The 24,954-nt window shown below is 45.2% G+C and overlaps 1 protein-coding gene across 3 annotated transcripts in view; it reads right to left on the bottom strand.

The window, feature by feature from the left end:
* ZFYVE28 (zinc finger FYVE-type containing 28) overlaps window positions 1-24,954 on the bottom strand; it is an 881,464-nt gene that overhangs the window by 7,460 nt on the left and 849,050 nt on the right. Inside the window, exon 14 of one of the 3 annotated variants that reach the window (XM_069632122.1) lies at window positions 7,841-7,952. The exons of the other annotated variants lie outside the window; for them this stretch is intronic. Coding sequence (XP_069488223.1) covers window positions 7,863-7,952 — 90 coding nt within the window. The 3' untranslated portion in view covers window positions 7,841-7,862. Of the gene's footprint in view, window positions 1-7,840; window positions 7,953-24,954 lie in introns of those variants that run through there. 3 annotated transcript variants of the gene reach the window in all.

Genomic DNA, 24,954 nt, shown 5'->3' with positions numbered 1-24,954 from the left:
TACGACTAACAGAGAACAAAGCGATAAACCACATAGAAATACAAATCCTTCATTTGATGCATGAGATGAGGGAGATCCACCCAAAAAAGAAAATACGATTCTCAAATGAAAAATTTGGAGTCATTCAATGACAAAGACATCCTAACTAACAGTGAATTTACAATTCTAATGTGTGATAGGAGGTCAAGAGACCCATATCCAAACAGATTCACCATCTTGGAAGTTTTGCATTCTATACCATCTATGCAGGCAATAAGAAGCAGAGACACTGGGTCGTTACTATTGTAAGAAACAGTTGAATTGGATACTGCCATTTTTAGTGTCCCTTCCCTAATAGTCAGACAAATCTTATGGACAGAAAGACAAAATCTATGGGAAGGGACTTGAGCTTAAAATAAACAAAGGGCTGAATTTGCTGAACATGAGGTAATACATATGGTATAAGGTATGAGAACGTGTAAGATCCACTACGAACTTCAAAACAATGATAAATTGTCAAGGCTTGTCTGGAAATCTGCAAAGAGCTGTATATTATGAAACAAACACCTGTGACCCCCTGTTAACCAATCCCATCTGGGATTTTGGCCAACTAAACCTGTAACAGAAACAAATCAGGTTACATATGAATAGATTACACATAAACCACCTATGCCCATATTGAAAATTGCAAGATGGAACACTGGAGGATTTCAACATTTAATGTAACCAGGACATTCTAATTCATTAAATAACTATGACCCAGTACCATTACAAGAAACCTGGTTGACCAACCCTCCGACCTGGCTGAATCACCAAATCTGTTGGATTACTGCCCTAAAACCACTTAAAGGAAGACCAATGATGGGATTAATAGGTGCCCTGAAAATGGAATCATAAGGCAAACTGATACAATTGTGAAACCCACAGCCTGGTTTGCAATTACTTAAATATGAAGCCCCCGATTCAACCCACACAATGGCAATTATACATAGATATTGGAACCCTTCAATAATTTCAGATGACAAATTTATGGATCTTGTTATTGACCTCCTTGAATACATTGACACCAACCACACTATAAAAATGACTGATTGTCAGTGACATGAATATTCACTGCATCACTAGTGTTAACAAAGAATTATCATCCAGAGCAATTAAATGGATAGGATTGATGAAGGACCGCAATTTTACTATGTTAAATGGGTGTGCCTAGGGAGATGGACCCCCACAACCTTCTTGGGAAGGCCAGAAAGTGTAAGCCATCATGGACTAAGCTTTCTTTACTCCGTGTCAACTTGACTTAGTTACTAATTTCACTATCATTCCGACGGACTTAAGCTATCACAACGTTTTAGTTATAACTTGTGAAACTACATTATGTCCATCTAACAAGTATTACCCTTGCCAGTTAGAAATAAATCAAGACCTAAACCGAATCAAATGGACATATGGCAAATTGGATTGCTTATTAAGCGAGATGGCCCGGACGGAACACCGAAATTAAGTAAATGTTTTAAGCCTATTTAAAACAATAAACAAACGTAAACAAATCAGTCTTTTGAGAAAGCACTCTGTCCATGTGATCGAGTCATTAAAGTCAAAAAAACTGAAAAAAGAACAGCACTACGAAAGCTAATTTAAGCAGAGATGAGCATAATAAAGAATGTGTAAAAATATGAAATATTAACATTTTATAAAACAGCATCAGAAACAAAAAGTGCAGAATGAAAATGGACACATGTTAGAAACTATTGTCACGAAATCAAGTGCCATGATATGGTCTTTACTAAAAGATGGAGCTGGTGTGCCGGGTTTGTGAAAGGACGACACATATGACAATATTCGTAGGGCCATAGACACGATTTACTGGGGGCGGAGGATGGGTCAAAAATGTTCAATAGCGGCTCTGGACGCTTCTAGAGCCTTTCATAGCTTACAATGGGGATTTCTCCGGCTAACTCTAGAAAAATATGGATGCGGGCCAATCTTCACTCGCATGGTAATGGCTAAATTTGCACACCCCTCCACTAGACCTATGGTCAATGGTAAATTCAGAAAAGATATCCCCATTCAGAAAGGCACAAGACAAGGATACCCGTTGTCACCCCTGATCTTTGCCATGGCTATGGAGCCATTCGCATGCAGGGTCCGGGGCCACCCGGGGAGTCGAGGTGGGCAATATGGGACCGCAGAAGGTGGCACTCTATGCGGATGATATTCTTCTATTCCTAAGGGACACTGAAAGCTCCCTACCAGCGGCCATACAACTGCTGGAGGAGTCTGCACGAGTCTCAGGCTTCCATATCAATTATCCGAAATCTAAGGCTCTTAATATTACTGAAGAGGTGGCCCGAATCCCGGAATGGGAAAGCTTATACCCTTTGAAATGGGAACGCAAGTCAGGAAAATACCTTGGGGTACAACTAACCTCCTGTTACGACAGGTTATATGGAGCCAACATCCCGGATCTTCTCAAAACCTTAACTAGTGAACTAAAGCAGTCGGAATTGCAGGAATTGTCCTGGCTGGCAAGCATCACGGTGGTTAAGAGGACTCTGCTCCCAAAATGTCTATACGTGGTAGGAGCCCTTCTACACTCTCGTTTCAGCATACGCCCTGAATGAGTTCCAAGATGGATTTTACCAGGACCTGGAAGAGACCCTCCTCCCGTTCACGGAAGGACAACTTGTCATCAGGGGCGATTTCAACGGACCCCCTTAAAGACAGATCTCACCCCCCCACCTCAAGAGACCAGAAGCTAGCCCTGGCCCTGCTCCACTTGTTCTGCACGCTTGATGTCGTCGACACCTGGAGAGTGTTATACCCGGAGGAGAAGGACTTCACCTTTTACTGATATGTACATCGCATTTTCTCCAGAATCGATCTCCTGTTGGCCTCACCCCGGATCCTGACCTTCACGGATGACGTCACGATTGGCCCCCGGATCCTCCCGGACCATGCCCCAGTCTCGCTCTCCCTCCGAGTCCACGACCCGGATCCCCCTCCACGTCGCCAATGGACCTTGTATGACCCTATCCTGGGGGACATGACGGTGAGAGATGCGATCGCCAGGTCAATCAAAAACTTCTTTACGGAGAACCTTAACGAGGACACGTCCCCCGCCAACAACTGGGACACCATGAAGGCGGTGCTCAGAGGGGAACTGATCGCCCACGGCGCCGCGTTTCACAAACAGAAGAAGGCGACCCGAGACGCCCTGGAGGCCGAGGTTTGTGCAGCCGAAGCGGTCCACAAGCAGAAGGGCTGGTCCCCGAAATCCTACAAAGCCTTGCAAATGGCGAGGAAGAGGCTGGAGGCTCTCCACGCCGACACCACTGCGAACCTGCTTGCTAGGACCACACAATGGTACTATGTCCACAATAACAAAGCCAACAAGCTCCTGGTCAGCAAGCTAGCTAGGGAGAAGACTCGGAAATCCATCCTGGGCCTTCGCGACCCACAGGGGTCGGTGCACTATGCAGACCAAGAGAAAATCCGGCTAGCCACAGCCCATCAATCCGAGACTATGACAGCTGTCCCAAGGGACTTGGAAGCGCAGCGTGCATACATCCGTAAGGCGGCCCTTCCACTCCTGACTCCGGAGGTTGGCCAGGAGCTGGAAACGCCTATCACGGAGGAGGAGGTGGAAGAGGCTATAAAGAGTTTGAAATTCAGGGCCCCCAGGCCGGACGGCTTCACCACCAGATTTTATAAACTCTTTCGTCCCCAATTGGTGGCTCCCTTGGCTCGCCTCTTCAATTCGTTTGCGACCACCGGAACGATCACTCCGTCCATGCAGGAATCCATTACCGTTCTCGCTTTAAAGCCCGGAAAGGACCCCCTTGAGAACAGCTCGTACAGACCAATTTCCCTGCTTAATTTGGACGCTAATATTTACTCGAAAATCTTGGCTAACCGCCTGGCTCTGGTCCTACCGAACATCATAGACCCGGACCAAACCGGCTTCATCAACTACCGGTCCATGAAAGATAACATTCGCAGAGCCCTGAACCTCAGAGGTGACCACAAGAAATTCCCAGAAGATGGCCTTGCTGGCCCTGGACACGACCAAGGCCTTCGACAAGGTGGACTGGTCATTTCTTACCTTGACCCTCGAAGCCTACAGCTTTGGCCCAATCTTCAGAAAAATGGTCCTGGCAAGTTACCAAGCTCCCAAAACCAGGCTCAGGGTTAACGGCCGCCTGTCGGACCCTATCCTTCCTACCTGCGGAACGAGGCAGGGATGCCCCCTGTCCCCCCTGCTTTTCGCCCTGGTCATGGAACCATTGGCCCAACGGGTGCGGAAAAACCAACTGATAAGCGGCCCGAAGATAGGCGCCACCCAGCATAAGATCGCTCTCTACGCGGATGCCGTCTTGCTAACCGTCACAAACATCCAATCCTCCCTGAGGGCTGCTCTGGGGGAGCTCCGTAGCTTCGACGAGGTAGCGGGATTCGCCATCAGCTTCTCAAAATCGATAGCCCTCGGTGTGGGCCTGAGCCCGGACGAAAGGATCGCCCTGGAGAAGCAAAGCCCGTTCCAATGGAGCACCCAAGCAATCCCATACCTGGGGGTCCGGATCCCAGCACAACCAACAAGTCTACCAGGCCAACTTCTCCCCGCTCTTCGAGGAACTGGAGAAGGATCTCACGCGGTGGCGGTCGCAGGAAATCTCCCTGCTGGGCCGGATAACAACCTGCAAAATGAATCTCCTTCCCCGCTTCCTATATGCCTGTGCTTCCCTTCCCGTCTCAATCCTCCTTCCCCCCATCATGAAGCTTCAACGGAAATTGATTGACTTTATATGGAAGAGCAAGAAAGCGAGGATTCCCGGAAAACGATGATGGCCAGCGCTAGACTGGGAGGGCTGGGGGTCCCGGACCTCCGCAAGTATCATATGGCAGCGCAGCTGGCCCACCTCCAGGCGTGGGGACTGGCCTCAGGTTGCCCAAAATGGGTGGACATCGAACAATCGCGCCTACCCCTGCCTCTTCGCTTCCTCCCGTTTCTCCCTAACGCCTTGCGTCGGAGTTGGCCAGATGTGCTGACGGCCACGAAAAACTCGTTAAAGGCATGGGAGTGGGCCCACAGATACAGAGGGATCCCAAACGACCTGAGCGCGCTCTCCCCGATCTTCCACAACCCGGCCTTCTCCCCGGGAGCTCGTCCAGCGAACTTCAGAAACTGGGTTGCAGGAGGCCTTGAAACGCTGGGACAGCTCTTCGCAGGAGACTCCCCCCCGGACTTCAAACAATGTAAATCCTCCTTTCAGCTAGCAGAGTCGGACAGATTCTCCAATGCCCAACTAAGACACTGGTGCTCCAACCCCCAGATCCGGATGGCAGCAACTCGGCCTCTTACTCCCTTGGAACTCACAGCGGCTGACCTGCCTGCCTGAGGGAAGATGTCCGCCCTCTACAAGCTACTGCTGGATGACCCCCTCCTCTCTAAACCCTCCTACATGTCCCTGTGGGAGACGGACCTGGGTCACGCTATAGAGGACCAATCCTGGGTGGATATCTGGACCAGGAAGCGCACGGCGTCCCGCTGTATCACCAACCGGGAATGCGCCCACAAACTGCTGTTGCGATGGTACTACCCCCCCTTACGTCTCCACCACTTTCAACAAGCCCTGGACCCCCACTGCTGGCGTTTATGCGGCCACTTGGGATCCTACTTCCATGTGTGGTGGACCTGCCCTAAGGTAAAGGATTTTTGGACCCAATGCCTCGCCACTATAAAAGACATTACCCAAGAGTCTATTCCACTAACTCCCGAACAGGTCCTCCTTGGGATCCCGCACCCGGACGCTTACCCGAGAACGGGGAGGAGGGCCACGCTGTCCACTCAACTCTTGCTGGCCGCCAAAATCACGGTTGCCCGCACCTGGAAAACTGCGGAAGGCCCCCTCATGCCCTTGTGGTGGATCAAACTCTGGGACATCCTAATAGCTGAAAAGGTCACGGCAGCTAAGGCGGGCAGACTATCGTTTCTTGGACGTCTGGGGCCCGGTCCTAGACTATGACCAGAAATATCCGGCGCTTACTTTTAAGCCGTGCCTGATCGCGAACGCTCTCCATTCTATGGGGGACAGCTCGCCACATGGCGGAACGGAATGAGGCCCGGGAACAATGCCGTCTGCAGGCGTAGAGGTTGGGGGGAGAGGGGCATTTCAAATGTCATATGTCGTCTGTAACAAATGTGAGTTTATCATGCTTGCTCCTGTGCGCCGTTAATAAACAAGTTAAAAAAAAAAAAAAAAACGTTTCCAGCTATTCAGACACTGCAGAAAGAAGTGATGTCCTTTATCTGGAGTGGGAAGAGACTGAGAATCTTTTTAGACCACAAGTGTCCGGGGGCTGGGGGTTCCGGAATTCCGCAGGTACATATGGGCTGCACTAATAGCCCCGAAGTTACAATGGGCAGCTGGAGAAGACCGTGATCAATGGGTAACAATAGAAAGAACAGCGACTAAGACACCTCTGGGGAACCTTGGCTTTATCTCCACACATCACAGGGAAAAAAGGGGCATGCTACTGGAATCAACTAAAACTACCTTATGGTACTAGGATAGGGTGTGGAGAAATAAGAAGATTAAAGTAGGAGAGGGCCCGTTGGCCCCGATCGCCTATAAGCCAGACTTTACCCCAGGAATGCAAGCCAACTTCTGGACACAATGGGGGAGAGAGAACAACTTAACCCTAAAAGATTGCTATGCAGAAGGGTCACCCCTGATGTTCAAAGACTACAAGGCCAGGTTCCATATGCCGGAGCAGGAACGGTATCACTATGTTCAGCTTAGGCACTGGGTCTCCAACGCCAAAGTAAAAGAAAGGGCAACTAGAAACCCAACAGGAATAGAGCTAACCATACAGGAAGGTCAACCAGATAAAGGCATAACCAGATTATATCGTCTAATGGGAGGGGCAAACCTTGAACAAAAACTCACATATATGCAAACGTGGGAGACAGACCTGGGGAAACCAATTTCAGAGGAAACGTGGAGTCACATTTGGCATAGAACAGCCAAAGGTTCCAAATGCACCTCCATTAAGGAGGCAGCATACCAACTTTGCCTCTGTTGGTACATGACACCCACACATATGCACGCCATTAATTCAGAATATCCTGCAGCTTGCTGGAGGAAATGTGGACAATCCGGGGGCCTTATCCATATGTGGTGGTCTTGCCCATGGGCAGCGACCTACTGGAAGGAGATTTTAAGCCACATCAAAGATATTACTGGGGTGGGATTGCCCATTGACCCGTTAGTGGTACTACTGGGGGAGGCGGTGGAGGGGTGTTACGCGAACTCATGGCCTACAGCCACTCTTATAACCCACATGTTGAGCGCGGCCAGGATGACACTAGCGCAGGCATGGAAGACAAGGGAAGGCCCAATAAAAGCTATGTGGTGGGTTAGACTGAGGGGGGGGGAGGGTAAAGGCCATGGAGAAGGTGACAGCACAGGCCCGAGGCTCCTATTCAAGGTACATGAACACCTGGTTACCACTACATGAATTTATGGACAACAAGGAACAGATGTTCTTTAAACCAAGGCTGCTTCGCGCAATATCTATTTAATAACCCCGAACTTCAAGCATGGAATATGACTAATCCTGTGGAATGATAGAGGTCCTTGATTTAGGGATATTTCAGGCGGCACTTGCCACCTGTTGAACTCAAACTTTACAATGAAAAGTGATCCAACCTGTTGAATTTATAAATCAGAACGTTGAACCTTCTCACCCATACATTGGGATATGTCAGGGGCGTGGGGGTAGGGGATTAGTCAGGGGCGTGGGGGTAGGGGATTAACTTGTTCATTACATACGCTTTTTTCTTTTGTTGTTTTTGCTTCACTTTTCCCTTTTTCTTCTTCTTATATGAGCAAAGCAGTCTTATTTTCTTGTGTTGAACCCCGGATAGGGGTTGCAATGTGTTGAATATCGATATATTCATGTCTGTGATGCTTTGAAAATGAAATAAAGTTGTTAGAAAAAGATGGAGCTGGTGTCACGAGAGCTCCTCATACCATAAACACAATTGCACAATTGACAAAGCCATCTGGGTGGAACATTTTACCACACCTTTTTATAATAGAACCTTAGATCAAGAACCAACAATTAAACATGGCCCAATATAACACATATTAAACATATCTATTGGACATTCAAATAGCCATTAAGAAATTAAGCTCATCTAGAGCCTCTTGGCAAGATGGCATTTCTAACGCTACCATCAAACAGTTTCCAGAGAAATGGGCATTCATTTTACAAGAGATACATCAGAAAATCACAACAGGACTAATACCAGATTCCTGGAAACAATCGATTATTTCCCAGTATTTAAGAAGGGAGACAGAAATAATCCCACAAACTAAAGGCCGTTGGCAATGTTGGACTCAGCGGGGAAGATTTATGCTAAGTTATTCTTCTCTGCTCTAAACAAATGGCAGTCCCTGCTAGACCATAATCAATCAGGATTCATAGCCAGTGTGGGAACTTCCCTAACCTTCTTTTGGTTCAAGCTTTAAAATGTCAAGCCATTAAGAAAAAAAGCCACCTGTACATAGCCTCCATAGACTAAAAGCAGGCGTTTGACACAGTGTCACGTCCAATGCTCTGGAATAAATTAAGGATAGCTGGATGCCCCCCTTTTTTGCTCAATCTAATTCAGTAGTTCTATATGGAAACAACGATCAAGGTCAAATTGAATAGCGAGGGTTTACTAACGGGAGCTATCCCCACGAACATCGGGTTAAAATAGAGTTGTCGGTTGGCATCAACTATTTTCAATTTTTACATTTCTAAGATGAATAACTACCTTGACCAGGTAAAATCTTTCCCTCCAAAAATTATCCAGAGCACGTTGGGATACCTGCTTTATGCAGATCTTGTCATCTTAGATCAGATGCCCATAGGATTACATAGATCGTTATGCTCATTGGAAATGTATGCTAAGGATAACCATTTACAAATTAATTCAGCCAAATCAAACATACTTATCATTGGAAAAAGTCAAACAAATACAACCAAATTAGTAAATCGCTGGTCTATCGATGGCTTTCCCCATACAAACAATTAGAAACTAAGTATTTGGGGATGAATATAAACAATAGCAAAGTAGACATAGCTTATAAGGATGAAATTAAACGGAAAATGTGAATCTTATGTTCTCAGGCTAACTTAACTCAACGTAAATACTGCAACTTCACGTGCAAACCACTCATATTATAAGCAGAGGTTTACTCCTCCTGTTCTATATGGTGCTTCTAGCAAATGGTCGACTCACCAACCGAATTGGACGCACATTGAGGGACTCTTTTGGAAGAAAATTTTGAGACTCCCTCAAACGTTCCCTATGTCAATCAAACAACACGAAATGGGACTAATTTCCCTAAGAGCAGTTGCAAATTGGAATTTGCTCATGTTGCATGTTAAGTGCTTATACAAAGATAGATGTGCTTCCATGGTTATTAATACGCGGTCTCAAACTTTCACAAAGATGGCACTGATATGATTAACTAGTGGAAAATGAGTTGCATGGAAAACATGAAAGAAGCAGGTATACATCAACACTTATTAATAAGCAATTCAGTGCGAGCCAAACAAAAGTACTGGGAAATAGACTGGATGAACACAAGACCTGAATGTGAAAAATATAAAATCTTCAAGACAGGATATTTTCCTCTAAATAAAATCAATGAGGCTCCAATGTATATTCAAAAACATCCAGATATACAATATCGAATAAACATGAGATTTCATTTTGATCCTATACCAACAAAAGCAATGAAAGCTAGAAGGACCATAGAAAACAAGTCCAATATTGCATGTAGATATTGTCTGAAGGCTACTGAACCTGAGACTTCAATGCATATAAAGACTCGATGTACTTCCCTATTAAATCTAAGGAGAGAACATTTTGATAAATTGTGTGCAAAATACAGGTTACTTAATACCTACACCATGTGAGAGATGATGTGTCGAGCTCAGCACATATCCCTAAATTTAGCGGTTGTTTCATTCTTGGCCAGAATTAAACTTGGAGATCTAACAGGTACTCTGTGTTAAATCAATGTTTTAATAGTGAATACCGCTCTGTGACTAAATGGAAAATCTGAGAAATCTGACCTGGTTTGCAAATCATGCAGAATGTTATAACATAACATATATAAAATAACAAGTGATGCTGATAATTGTTATATGGGTTTCATCTGTGTAATGTAACAAAGTCAAGGTCATTCTCTTGACAAGTGCTTATTGTAATCTGTAAAGGGCATTATGTTCATCGTGTTTATTGTGTTCTTTTTGTTTTTGTGTTCGTGTTAAATTAATTTTGCTACTATTCTCTCTTAAAGCAAGATATTTTATATACATTTGTAAAGTTGCATATGCAAATCAAATACATTCTTTAAAAAAGAAAAATAATTATCGCAGCAAAATTGCATATCCCCGTCACAGTGGTGACCCCTTTGAAAGTCAAGAGCCCCTTTGAAAGTCAAGAGAAGTATGGGAATAATCTCCTTCGTCACAGTGGTAACCCTAAGTGAAGCAAAAAAGAAGGAACACTTGGGAGTAATCACCCTCGTTACAGTGATAACACTAAGAGAAGCCAAAGCAAAGAAACACCTGGGAGTAAACTCCTTTGTTACAGTGGCAACACCAAGAGCAGCCACAGAAGCATTCGGGAGCATTCCCCTTAGCTACAGCAGTAGTTGGCAAAGCGAACAAAGTCAAAAGTTCAACAATAGTGATATTCCTGATCACAGTGGTGACAGTGAAATGAATACAAGTCAAAAGTGCCTCGGGAGTACTCTCCCTCGTCACACTGGTTACATTAACAGCAGTGTGGAGACAGACAAGGAAATAATTAAGACGTTTGAGGACTATTGGGTGGGTTAGGAGATGGGAGTCATTCTCCTGTCCTAGAACCCTTTGTTGAATCCGAAACGGAGGCAAAAGATTGAAAACCTGATTGTTGCATTGCTGTTGGTTGTGCATATGCATATCTCTCTCTCTCTCTCACTCACTCTCTCAATGCTGCCCTCAATCTCCCCCATCTTCTCTAATTGCTATTCTATAACCTAACCTATCCCTCTGACGAAGTCTGGAAGGTAAAAAGTTCAAGAAGGAACCCCTAGTCTCCATCCAGGCCTGCCATCACTGAGACCCATGTCAATACTTCCTCCAGACAGACTTTCACCATCATCCTCTGTTCCTTCTCCGGACCTTCAGATTCACCATATGGTCTATGTACGCTCCACTTTCTCTTCCTCTCCCATTAATGGTGGCACCCACTGGGAGGTACTCTTGGCATCCTTCCTGTCCTCTAGGGTCATCATTAATGTTGACCCATATGGCACTGTCATAGTCCATGGAGTCTCCTTCTCAATAGATTTCTGTCTCATCAAGTTCAGCCCCTCTCCTGCCTCTATTTCTGCCACCTCCACGGATGCACTGTACCCTTCCTCTGAAGACCTTGAAAAGTGGCAACCCGCTCCACTTGGCTACCCTCAACTCTCGCTCTGTCTAAAACTCCTCTGACATCTGCCACCTCCTTATAGACCTCGACATCCTTGATCTCAGTGAGACGTGGTTCACTGACAGCTCTGTCACAAGTTCTGACATGCTCCTCTCTGAGGGGTAAAACATTCTCTCTAAGCCCAGGCCTAACTAGCCCAGGAGTGAAGTTGACCTGATCTTCCCTGAGTGGGTTCCTACTACTATCATACCCACTCAGGCCTACTCCTCTTTCGAATGCCTTGTCTGCAGGGTTGGTGTTTCTCCTGGCCTCTCTGACTCTGGCCACCATCTACAGGCTCCCAGGCCTGGTCTCCCACTTCCTTTCAGAATGGGCTGACTTCACCTCTTCTCTCCTGGCCTCCTCCTCCTCCAAGCTCCTCCTCTTCAGAGACTTCAATATTCACCTCGACTCCTTGGATGTGGCCTCTGGGCTCTTCCGCTACCTCGCTTTCCTTCACCATTCTTCCATTCAGTCCGACAAACTCAGCCAGACGCACTTTGGATGCTCTCATCTCTTCAGACATCCCTGTCTCCAACCCTCTTACTACTCCTCTCTCCTGGTCTGATCGCACTCTCCTTTCCTCCCACCTGCACCTCCTGGGTACTTCTGCTAAGCCCCCCCCTGCACTGCCAGTCTCCTCCTCTGTCATTCAACCTATGAAGAGTGTCAGTTTCTGCTACCTTCATGCCCCCTCCTACTCCTGCCGCTGACTCACTCGGACACTGCCCTTCCTAAACTTCATCTCTCCATCTCCAACACTTTGGATATCCTTGCCCCGGTCATGAGGAGCCACATGAAACCTTCCTCCAAGTGTAACTCCTGGTATTACTCCGACCTGGCTACTCTGAAATGCAATGGCATTCTCCCTTTCCTCACCTTTCTCCCAGAATCCCTGTCTCCAGAGCTCTAGTCATCTCCAGGCTGGAGTACTGAAACCACCTCTTCCTTAATCTACCCAACTCCTCCCTTCACCCCTTCAACTAATCCATTACAGGACTGCAAGACGTATCCTTAAACTCAAGCCCAGGGACTGCATCTCTACTGCCTTAAAATCTCTCCACTGGCTACCAGTTGCTGTGAGGATCATCCACAAAGCTTTCTGGGGTCTGGGACCACTCTACATCCAACTCTTTCTCCATAAATACCACCCTGCTAGAGCCCTTCAGTCGTCTAGCTCTAAATGCAGATGAGACGCTTTTCCAAGCAGAGAGTGAGGGGTGGATCGCTCTTCTCCGCAGGTACATCGCTCAGGAATGGCGTTACTGCCCCTCTCAGACTTGAGCCAGATCTTCTTAAATTACGGGCGCTTCTCAAGACCTTCCTTTTCTCTTCTTTCTTCCCTCTCCCCGTCCCATACTAATGTCCCCGTCTGCCTCTTGACAGGCTACCTTGTCACTTCAGAGTCTTACAAGGCACCAGGCCCTCCCAATTCCAGTCTACCCCCGCACTTCGCCTCGCCCGTCCCTCCTCCCTCACATGCACTTGCCCTTCTGGGCCGCCTCCCCAATACGAGCCGGAATGGCCTGCACCCTTGTAGCCCTTCCAACCCCTTACCTAGCACTTAGAGAGTGCAGCAGAAGGAAGGTCCACAAGCTGCTTTCCCAGGCTCTGTCCGCCTGGTCTCCAAGCCACTCTTTTCTCACAGGCCCTTCCGCCCTGACCAGCACTTCCGTTTACTGCACTTGCATGATCCGAATGTCACAAGGCCCAATAGGATTGTTTTGTCCTCCATGTCCCCTCCTTGTTTTTTTGCGCCTCGAAACATTGTGTGGAGGTGCATTATAAATGCCCTATAATTAAATAAAATAAAAGACTGAACAAGTTTACCAGGAGAAGGGAGCCATTCTCCTGGGATTTTGTTTTCTAATAATACTGAACTATCTTGTAATTTAGTGGTAGGCCTAGAGCAGGTTTTGGACAGAGGATGAAGACTCTTGTGACCCGCACTGACAAGTAGCACTGGAGTAATCTTAGAATAGCTAGGGATAAACCTGTAGAGATGGGGAAAGTTAGCCCCTTGTTGCTAACTAGTTAAACTATACATTTTAATAATGTCAGCTCTTTGTCCATCTCCACACTCCACCCCGCCACAGGGCGCACTAAGCAGTTAGTTGACTTGGATTGAGCTAAGCCCCAGCCACACCCTATACATTTGCCTGCCGGGCCGCCTGCAGCGGCGGAACCCACAGCTGCCAAGGTTGCACTAAGCAGAGTCAGATGGAGCAGTGAAAGGGTTATCAAGCGATTCTTCCTAGTCTCCGTAAGTTTAGTTAGAATACTTATATAAATTCTGACCCTCTCGGCACCTGGCATCTGGTAATTGTTCTCGGACCCCATAATTATCAAGAGAACAATTAAGCAAGGAGGCTCCTTGTTAACGGCTCTTGAGCTTGTGGAAAGGGAAAACAAGTGTTAAAAGTGGAGGCTAGCATGGGCGTGGCTGCCACTAACCATCGCAGGTAAAAAAGCAATACTCAAGATGGCAGTTCTCCCAAAATTGCTTTACTTTTTTTCAAACCATACCGCTATGGCCGGGCGTCAAATTTCTCGAACACCTGGAAGCTGTCACAAATGGCTACCTGTGGCACTCTGGTGCAGTTCGCCTCACGAGGGATACCCTTACCATGCCTTACGCTCGAAGGGGTTGCTGCCCCTGACTTTAAGCTGTATTGGCTGGCAGCACAGGCGCAATATGCGGTCTTCTGGTTTGCGGCAGAGGTGGCTATCCCACACGTCAAGCTTGAAAAAAAACTCAGCAGCTGAGCAAGATGTCTGATCTCTGTTGCTACCTTCTTTTTTGCAGACCCCTGCCCTTATGACCCTGCAAGCGTCACGGTCCTAGCCTGGACTAAGGTGTGGAAATCAGTGGAGGGTCACTCATCCTCCATCATGAGAACTTTCCGCTGTGGAACTTAATCCAAGGTCAAGTGTAGTCCCCCACTAACCAAACTCTGTTCCAGATGGGCAGTGGACATGAATATAGAGATAACGGATGAGATCTGGGGCGGGGGTATGTGTGCACAGACTCGGAAGTCTCCTACAACTCCCGATTCCACCTAATCCAGCACAAAGTCTTACATAGATGATATTACACGCCGGCCCGATTGAAGCTCTTTACCCAAACAAATGCAGGCTGCTGCCCTAGGTGTGGGGAAGATGATGCTGGGTACTTTCATATGATGTGGATTTGCTCTAACCTGGATGGATGCTGGTTAGATGTTTGTTCTATGCGCACTGTTATTTGTGGTAGCAAGCTGGATGCTACTTTCATGCACTGTCTTTTCCATTTATATGAGAAACGGGTGGGACGGGCTCATAAGCTTGTGAATTTATGCCGATACTTGCTATGAGGTGTCTATTCATGTACTGGTCAAAGCACACTTCTCCATCGATCGAACAATGGCTATGCACTGTTGCTTGGAGCAGTGACACAGAAGATCAATGGGCTTCTATGCTGCCAATGGAGTCTCGCCCAAAGGAAATATGGCAACCCTTTAGAGTATTTGGGGCGCACGCAGGGTGATCCCCCAACAAGACTGATTATAAGTGTGATGGCACCTCCCACCACATCTCTAGCTTTGGCTCTTGTGGGGCTCACCTCTGCTGGTACATACTACTGATTGTATAACTACGCGTTGTTTTTCACCACTGTGTGCCAAAATGTTCATTTACTTACGTTTATGGATTTTATGACACCATCACTATGTCTATGTGTTGACCTGTACCAAGTGCTTTAATAAAGAAAGTAGAAAGTTAAAAAAAAAAAAAAGGTAGAAGCTGGCAGGCTAAGGGCAGGGACTATACACCATGGCCACACATGAACTATTCCAGCTACAGCTCACTAATTAAGCAGCAAGAGAGGGTTTCTTAGTATTGACACCGTGCAACTCTGGGGCTGGGAGACGGACTAAGGCAGCCCTGCAAGCTGTCGAGGTGCGCCCAGGGAGAAGGTTAGTTGCAGTTTCACTTCTGATTTTAGCCAACATGTGGTATTCAGTGGTGTTGCTCACCCCGTGCACGGAACCTGGATTTGGATTGCTCAAGTGACGACTTGTGGTGCAATGAACATAGTCATCTGCAGAGTAAGTAGTAGTCAGACTTTGTGGCAATCCTTTGGGTTTTATCAGCAAACAGGGCAGACATATACCAGATATCTCTGTTAAGTGAACGGTTTGGTTATACCTTCTTGTAGTAATTTTCAGTGTTGGAATTCACCCATGGCACACCTGTAGCTACCCATGATATTTGATTTCCTGTGGGCGGGGGGGGGGGGTGGAGTGGTTTATTAGTATGATTTTTGCAACTTGTGCTAGTAACTGGTTGTTTTAGAATCATGACTATAAGAAAGGCAAACCAATAACATGTAAAGAGATCGATGAAACTAATAAAACATCCATGCTAATCTCAAATAAAAAAAGGGAAGCACCAGGAATCGAATTGCGTAGTTGACACCACAAGTGATTTATTGTTGACTGGTCCTGTGGCTTCCCAAAATGGCAACCCCAACATAAGGAGGAGTATCCAATATGAGTGAATCTGAAATGAGGGAGCAGGCAAAGAAAATGTTGATTAGTGATAAAGTTACCCTCCCAGCTCTCCTCAATGTAGGGAAAAAATGGAATCCTCAGGCACAGTGAGGGGGGGGGGGGGAGAGAATTCTAACATTTCTGTGGAAGTTATTAGCACTGGACAGAGTGACAAATCTGGAGGGGGGGGATTATGCCTTGTGTATCCTCCTGCAGTCACTGATCAAGAAGATTAATTTCAATCATCTCCTCTACCAGAGGTTATAACAATATATTTCATCCACTAGTGTGGAGAGGTGTGATAGGGGGATGGAAGATAAACGTGATATTCCACAGGGGTACAGCATCAGGGCAGCCCTCCTTAAATTCCAGGATCCACTAATGTGCATGTAACCACAGCTCCATTTCAGTGTGATGGGTGTAGGCCATTGTACCCAGTTACATCTCACTTACAAGATTATGTGGCACTACGTAAAGAAATATATACGCCCTGAAGGGTGAAATTGGGTCAATGAAAACCCTCATGGGGCAGGGCTTGCTTGGAGGGAAATCAGCAGTGGCTCCAGCAACTTAAAGCATTGAAATAACGATACCGTAGAAGTGACTGAATCCAATGTTTATGAGGAGGAAGTGAACAAATATGTTGGGGTGGGGTAAGGGATATTAATAAAGGTAGGGAGAAGGAAGGGGACTGCAGGGGAGGGCGGAGTAGCCCTGCAATAAAAAAAAACGATTCGGTTACTTCACTCTCTCAAAAACATGGATTCAGTCAAATCACCTACATCCTTGGAATAATGGATTAAGCGTTCTGGGGAAAAGTAGATGAAGTGATAAATGCTTTTATGGCAAGAAATCCCCCGGTTAGGTCAACTAGGGTGCATAGTATGGCTCCCAAAGGTATTGGAGAGAACATAGTCCTCCCCCCACCTTGCCAGGTTGGCAGGCAATCCCCCTGCTAAGAACTATGTGTACCTAGTGAAAGCTCATACGGTAGGAAGGGAAGGTATGCCCAAGGATGCACTTATCAAGGTTACTCATTGGTTCAGGGCAAAGAGTTTATTCTGAATTATTAGGAGCAACATGTGTGCATTTACCTTGTCCGAATAATCAACATAGGGACTGTATACAAGTAGAACTAATAGACAAGGAATTCGTTGAAGGGTTTTTGATTATGGAGCAGGGATCTCTCGCTCCCTTAGGTCTTGAAATAGTGATTCAATTAAATCCCCCAATATGCTTATGAATATCTGAAGGTGTGTCATCCATCGCTAAAGCACAACCTAGTACTGTTAGATTAATTGAACACGGTATGCCCAAGAGTGATACGTTTATGCAAATTATCCCAGAACAAATCAAGTCGGACCCCTCACCCAACAAGTAGTTGAAATTCAAAATCATGATCCCTCGGGTTTGTAAGCGCAGATTCACAGAAAGATCATCTGGAACTACAGAACCAGTCCAGGGGTAGCAGACCCTACAAAGAGCGGCATGGACTGACATGTGATGAATCCGATGGAGTCATCACCGATACCCCACCAATGTCTTCCTCCTGTGTTGCCAGGGGACGGCAGCCACTTTCTGACCCTGGGGGTAACTATATGAGGGAGGATAACATGGGAGGAGACAACCACTGGGGTGAGGTCATGGCTTCATTGGATGAGCCATGGTATCCCCCATTTGGTCTTGAAGGCAATCCACTAATATCCAATACCCTCACAGCCTATTGCCATACCTCTACACCTCCCCTTTGGAAGAATAGAAAAGATTCTTAACCAAAGCATATAAACCAAACTTCCAACTTTGTTCTACCATGTGGAAGTTACAAGAATGCTTTTATCAGGTCCATTTATTCATCATCCAGAAATGCTTTACCACCCAGGCATGTTGAAAGTGATTATCCAAACTCTTTTTATCAAACAACAAAAAGGACTCCTTCTCCCTGGATCCCCTGAATACTGGGACGAGGAAGAGAAGAGCAGTGCAGAGCAGATGAAGCTTCAAGCGCAGTGAGCGCTCTAGCTCTTGGCAGAAAACACCTATGCCTGGGAAAGTTGAAGGTCGGCAGCCCAGTGTTAAAGGCTGCTGCAGTTGGCGAGAGAAGTTTTCCTCTTCGCGAGGCTCGAGGTCCCACAAGTGTGGCGGAGTTACGTGGCTCAGAGGAAGAGGGGAAACGCTGCGAGAAGCAAAGGCACTGCAGAGACGGTGAGAGCCAGAAAAAGACTCTTGGGCTTTTACCGACTGAAGAAAGCAGACCCTTACCTACGAGAGCCCAAAGGGAAGCTGGTGTGGTGAAAATAAGCTGCGGCAGACGAAAGGCTGCCGAAAAAGAAGACACGAAGGGAAAGCAAGAGGACCACCTTCACTGAGTGACCGAAAATGAGCCTGAGAACGGCAAACAGAGCCAGTGAGTCAACCCAAGAATAGTGGGGATCTCCGGGCGTATCCGCGAGCGTGCCACATAGAAATAATAATACACACTGAAGAAAATAAAGAGAAGGGAAAGTAAATTGAAACCAAAGCCATTACCAGTATGTGAATGCATGAAAATACATGAATACCAAAACAAATAATATATCGAGAGGATATATTATCCAACCAAGTAAATGCACACTTGTGGAAGTGGATGAATATAAGAAGTACTGGCAGGAGAGTATACCAGGTAATCTCTACTGTGTGAAGTACAACAAGTTCTAGTAGGAGAGTATACCAGGCAACCTCAAGGGTATAAATACCAGAAGCCCTAGCACGAGAGTATACCGGGCAATTTGCAAATGTGTGGTAACAAGAGGTCTTAAGAACGGAGGAACAAAATCCTCGGCAGAGAATTACAAAGTGAATAGAACAATAGAAATTGTGTGCGACTGTGCCACTGTGAGCCAAACAAAGCACCAAGAATGGTTGTTTAAAGAACTGTTTATGGTAAAGACCAATCCAGGGGAAGAGAGTCACTGTCCAGAACAAGGACTCTTAACCCTTGAACTTTTGATTTGGAGCTACTTATTCTTTCTTTACAAACACATTTTTTTCAAAATGCATCAAAGGTTAAAGACATTTCCCTTTTCACCTTTTTGTTTAGTTTATAGTGAGTGTCAGGATAGTACCTTTGGACATGAAGACAGTTTTGACATCCTGACACAGACCGGTCGTAAGTTTTGGTTTAGGTAGGGAAATTCCTCAGAGCAGGGTCAGAGGCATTTTCCACCCCCTTTTATTTTTAATTAAAGTCTTTAAGCAGAAACAAGGCTAATTTGTGTCGGAGTTTCATTCCGGACTCTTCAATGAGAGGGTTGACCAATGGAGGCACTACTGTAATTTGAGAATTATAGTAATGGGAGATTTGAATTTATAATTTGAGCCTTTGGATATAACAGTGTGCGAGGATGAGTATCACATCTGGGGGGTGAGGCATTGTCAGCGCCAAAACCCAAGAGAAAGTAGCAGAGTGTTCAACTGGTGGCAAGCTCATTAATGACATCGAACCTGAGGGTCTGCAATGGTAGGCTATTTAGAGACATTACAGCAAACAGCACTTTTATGAGTGGTTCTTGTTCTAATATGACTGACTACATGTTAGTCAACCTGAAATCATGGTTCTACCTAAAAGGATTTGAGGTAATCCGCAAATCAGAAAATGACCACTGTCCACTGGTTTTAACAATTGACAAGGCATTGTTGGGGATTCCTCAGGGAATGGTGATGGATCCAATGTAGGACTTTCCATAGAAGGACATCCATACGCTCTATAAAGTGGGCAAAACATATCATGTTAATGTACTCCCTGAATTGTACAATAGTATCCTTCCATCCTTAGAAAAGTTTTCACTATTGGTTCTAACGCAAGCGTAGATCTAGTTATGGCCCATAAGACTATGACTGATGAACTCAGAGGGTTTTCTACCGTGAGCACTAGAACAGTCAAAAAACATGAATTCAAAATTACACCATGGTACGACGGAGTGTCGTGCTGCAAAAAGTAACCGATTAGATGTGCTAAGCATGTTGCCACGGGGGGTGCTGTAGCTCTCCGGGAAGCCAGGGTTTATATAAAAACTTGACTAAAAGAAAGACAGACGTTTGCAGAGGAGACGTGGAGCACCTTGCTAACCACCATTAACAACAAAGATTCCTGTACATTTTGGAAACTAATGGGGGAAGGATGATCTGTGGATCAGGTCTTAATAAAGGGACTGTACAATGAAACTGGGGGCTTTGCTGTCCCCGATTATCACAGCAGAACACAGGAAGAAGAATTACCAGAACAGGCTTTCATGAGACAAAAGACAGGGAAAGCGCCATTCCTGGTTAAAGTCTCAGTAGAGATAGATCTCTATCTATCTAGCTATCTCAAGCTAGCTATCTCAAGCTAGCTATCTCAAGCTAGCTATCTCAAGCTAGCTATCTCAAGCTAGCTATCTCTAGCTAGCTCCATCTAGCTCCTAGCTCCATCTAGCAGAGCCTACTAACCGGGCACCTTATCGCACTTGCTTGCACAATTCTGCACAAGAATCTAATACAGATCCCCAATTGTGGACTCGAGCAGAGATCGAACCGGTTTATAAAAAAAAGGCAGCAGCAACGATCCAATGTTTAAATTAAGGTAACCTCTCGATGTCGACCTCTGTTAGTCCAGAAAGTGATTTATGTTCTGCAGTACTACTATTCATTTGGTTAATTGAAACCAATCGCATTCATACCCATTGATAAAGAGATCAAAAACACTTATAGGTTAGATTTATAAATCATTATATATTCAATTTGGTAATCAGAGTAAATCAACATATGTGTTAGAGGTACGACAAATCCAACATCAAACATAAAAAGACATATAAAATAACATGGAATTGTTTTGCTGATAATACAAAGAAAAAATACATGAGTTGATTCAAAAACGGTACAAACTACAATTTCTGTTGTACAGAGAACCAACGTAAATCAAAGCTAAAAAGATAGCACTAAAGGAAATCAGGGAACGGGGACTGGGGGGGGGGGGAGGTGGGGAAGATACCAGAAAATGCAGACAATTACATCATTCAAGAATTGGTAATCATATACAACAACGAGAACTAAGGTGGGTGTGGGAAAACTCCCACGGAAGTTAAATAGAACACTTGGGCTGAGTTTTTTTTAAGTGCGGCTCATCATGGTGGTTCTCAATTAACCACCATACCTCTCATACTCAAAACTGTTTGCCGAGGAGCAACGATCCATGCAACCATCGCCCGATCTCCTTGTTGGACGCTGTGGGCAAGATATTTGCTAGGGCAGTTTTAGGGCACTTGGAATCCTGGATTGAAGATAATAAAATAAATCCCATTCAAATGGGGTTTCAAACCAGTACTATTACAACAGATCAGAGTTTATACCTACAACTTGTCTGTGGTAAATATGTGGCTTTGAGAAATATGTATTAGTACTATAAATTAATCGACTGTAAAACAGGGTTCGATAGGGTCCGAAGAAACAGGCTGTGAAGTGTACTTGGGGACACTGGCATTCCACAACCACTGCTTCCGGCAATTCAAATTCTCTACATCAACAATGAAGCAGTTATTAGGTGGAACAAACTAATATAACAAAAGCCATGGAGGCCCAGATGGGCGTTTGCCAAGGCTGGCTCCTCACACTAAAGTTATTTAGCCGGTTCATAAATCGTGTAATTGAAAAATTGTTAGGGTTACCATCATATGCGCCCACTATGGCAGGAGAAAAACATCCACTCCTCAGATTTGCAGACACAGTTGTTCGCCCCCTTACCCCAATAGGGTGGAAATCCCAATGTACTGCTTTTGAGGAGTTTTGTATTATTAACGGATTAACTATCAATGCAGAAAAAACAAAGGTGTTAAGCCTTTAGGTGGAACAAGTCCAAGAAGAAAAGCTACTCTCTGGCTCAAATTAAATGGTAAACTAATAGAGCAGGTTGACATTTATGATTACTAAGGATCAAGGATGACTGTAGGTGGAATGTCCAAATAGCAAGGTCTGGGTTAACATTGGAAAGATATAGCAGTGCCATAGAAAGAATCATGGAACAGTCTGTTAATGGAGTCTACTGAAGCCTATAAATTGCAGGCAAGGCCAGCAGCAATATACTCAGCAGAATTGTAGGGGGTTGCCAACTGCAATAGTCTGGCAACAACTGAAAATATGTTGGTCAAAAACATCCTAGATATACCGACCAGTACGCACAACATGCTTGTTTATCTAGAAATAGATCTCCAAAGAATCAATTCAATATGCAAGTCCAAACCCATGTATTACTGGGTCAGGATCTGGTGGACCACTACGAGATTATCCAGCTATACAGAAGACCTGGTGGACGTTATGGCCCAGTTAGGTGGCATTTTGTTGCCATGGTTTGCCCATATTAAGAACTTTATAGTACTGGGTTCAGTGATTGTTGGACCTCACGGCGAATGGATAAGACGACAATGCTCATGGTTAAGAGTGCATTTTTGGCAAAGGTGGAAGAGGAACTGCAGAGTTCAGTCAACAAAACCACCCTGCTAAAGAAATATTGGGAGGGAAAGATATTTTTAGGGTATGAGAAGTATCTGGGCAATGTGTGACCGAAATCAATGAGACGAATATTAAACTCCAAGTTACATATGGGTATTTTACCCATGGCTCATTTGGGTAATAAACAGCAATTCCCCAAATACATGTATATTTTGTGATCATCATATTGAAAGTATCCTCCATTTTAGCTGCTTTGTCCCGAGTATCTCGACCTGAGGAAAAGAGAATTAAAACCTCTAGTTTACAAACGACTTGTTACAACTACTGTGCAAGCCATGGGCCTATGCTACCATTCAAGTGACAGTTTGTCGGTTCACTCAGTAGCCAACTATCTGTACAGGGACTGGAAGAGAAGCCTGGTCAATATTAGATCACTACAATAAAGAATGATCTAGTCTCCCTTAATATCTGGGAGAATGGCCAGTCACAAACACATTAGGAATCAGAGTAGGGATCCAAGGACCGCTGATCATGGCCTTATTAAATGATCTTGGGTCATACTTGCCTCGATATTAAAATCACTGAACTTTACTGCCATTGGATTTTATTGATGTATGAATAATTGACCATTGTTTTTTATTCTCTTGTATGGAATTGTATTGTGTTGGTATCTCATGAACTTTTTGCTTCTCAGTCATGGGACACTTATGAATTCATGCTTGATGTGTCCTTGTATTAAATAACAACCTCTTAACCCAGTAAGATGACAGGTTTTAAATATTTTGAAGAAATAGTGTTTTGGTTTTTATATTTTATAATATGATATCTTGTATGATCATTTTATGTATGTATTAACAAGCTTTTAGGGCATAATTCTGAAGTAAAGCAGTATTGAATTGAAGTACATGATGTTCTACGTGACATGGCTGAAGGTGCCTATGAAGGATAGGTCCTTTTTCTACATCCCCGCACGAGGCATGAGACTGGTTGGAGAACCGGGTAAAGAGCAACATTCTACAGAGGAAGCTGGGTGTGGACACCCTTGGAATGTGCCTCAATGTTCACCTGGTGCTACAGCTTCTGTGCCCTTGGGGAGAGTGGTGTTTAATGTAGATGGGACTCTATTTCAGCGGGGCTGAGAAGGGGCTGGGGCTTATGTAACGATAGGCTGAATGGCCACATGTTTACAGCGTGCTTATTTTGCTGTGCAGTGACATTGTTTGGGGCTGTACAGGATATCGCGATGTGGGCTGAATTACAACGGTTGGTAGTTGGGTTTGTACTATCCTTGTGGTCTTGCTTGTTTTCTGGTCCTGGAGCTATTGCGGAGATGCTGATAGGGCAAGTAGTCATTTGTATTGGAATCCTTGCAGGGGGAGGGGGCTGAAGATGCACTGGTTACAGGCACACGGCCACACTAAGAATGAGCTGGATTGTGCGAGGGATTAACAATGCTGTGAAGTGAAGTAAAATATATTCCTATTTGATTAGGCACAAGGCTGATTACGTTATACTGCAGAAGATTCACCCGATGAGTGCAAAGCTGGTTACGCTTTCTGCAAGGTGAAGGGGGCCTGTGGTGGGTTCATCATTCTCTTTCTACACACGGGAAGTTCTAATTAAGGGTTTCGGGGCCTTTATCGATACATGACAAACTAATCGACCCGGATGGGAGATATGTGGGGATATTGGGCTTTTTGGCCCGCATCATTGGGCCTGTAAACCTAAGCCTTCCAAGACAGTTATTAATTTAGGTGTAAAGCTTTCGGAATCCCTGTCTATGGAGGCGCAGGTTAACTCAATGTATGGTGCAGGCTTGGTTAAGTTCAAACAGCAAAAGAAAATCCTCCCGCTTATTTCTGATAATATTCACGCTCAAGTAGTGGCAGTTTATGTTAATGGGAGTCTGGATTATTGTAATGCTGTTTACCTGGCACAGCCTGCCTTTCTTATGCAGCAGTGTGTTTGGTTATCCACTTGCCAGCCAGAGCAGGAGTAACGAAGGCTACACAATCTCTCCATTGACTTCCGGTAGAAGCTTGGGTGCAGTTTAAGGCGCTTTGCATTATGCACCGTGCACTAGGTGGAAATGGATGCTTAGCCATCCAGGAGAAACTACTAAGATATAGCCCGGTGCGTTCTTGGAGATCCTCAAATGCAGCACTCCTTTGAATACTAAAGTACTGGAAAGAACGTTTGGGTGGCCGGGCCTTTTCAGTGGCCGGCCCCAATCTTTGGAATTCATGGCCCGAAAATCTGAGAAAAATTGAGGATTTCTGATCCTTCAAAAAGCATCTCAAAACGTTTTCTCTTTAGATAAAGCTCAGAAATACTCACCCACTTTGACACCTGGGTTTCGTTTACATGTATCCCGACTATCAGTTGTTTGAGCGCTATGATGCCTTGTGTGATAGAAATAAATTGATTGATTGATACATACATGGGCCTCTCAGTGCTGTT

This window comes from Ambystoma mexicanum, chromosome 6q (assembly GCF_040938575.1).
Source record: "Ambystoma mexicanum isolate Mex_15411 chromosome 6q, UKY_AmexF1_1, whole genome shotgun sequence".
NCBI classification, from domain to species: domain Eukaryota; kingdom Metazoa; phylum Chordata; class Amphibia; order Caudata; family Ambystomatidae; genus Ambystoma; species Ambystoma mexicanum.
Note: the sequence above shows the minus strand (reverse complement) of the source record. Positions and strands in the feature narration are given on the sequence as shown.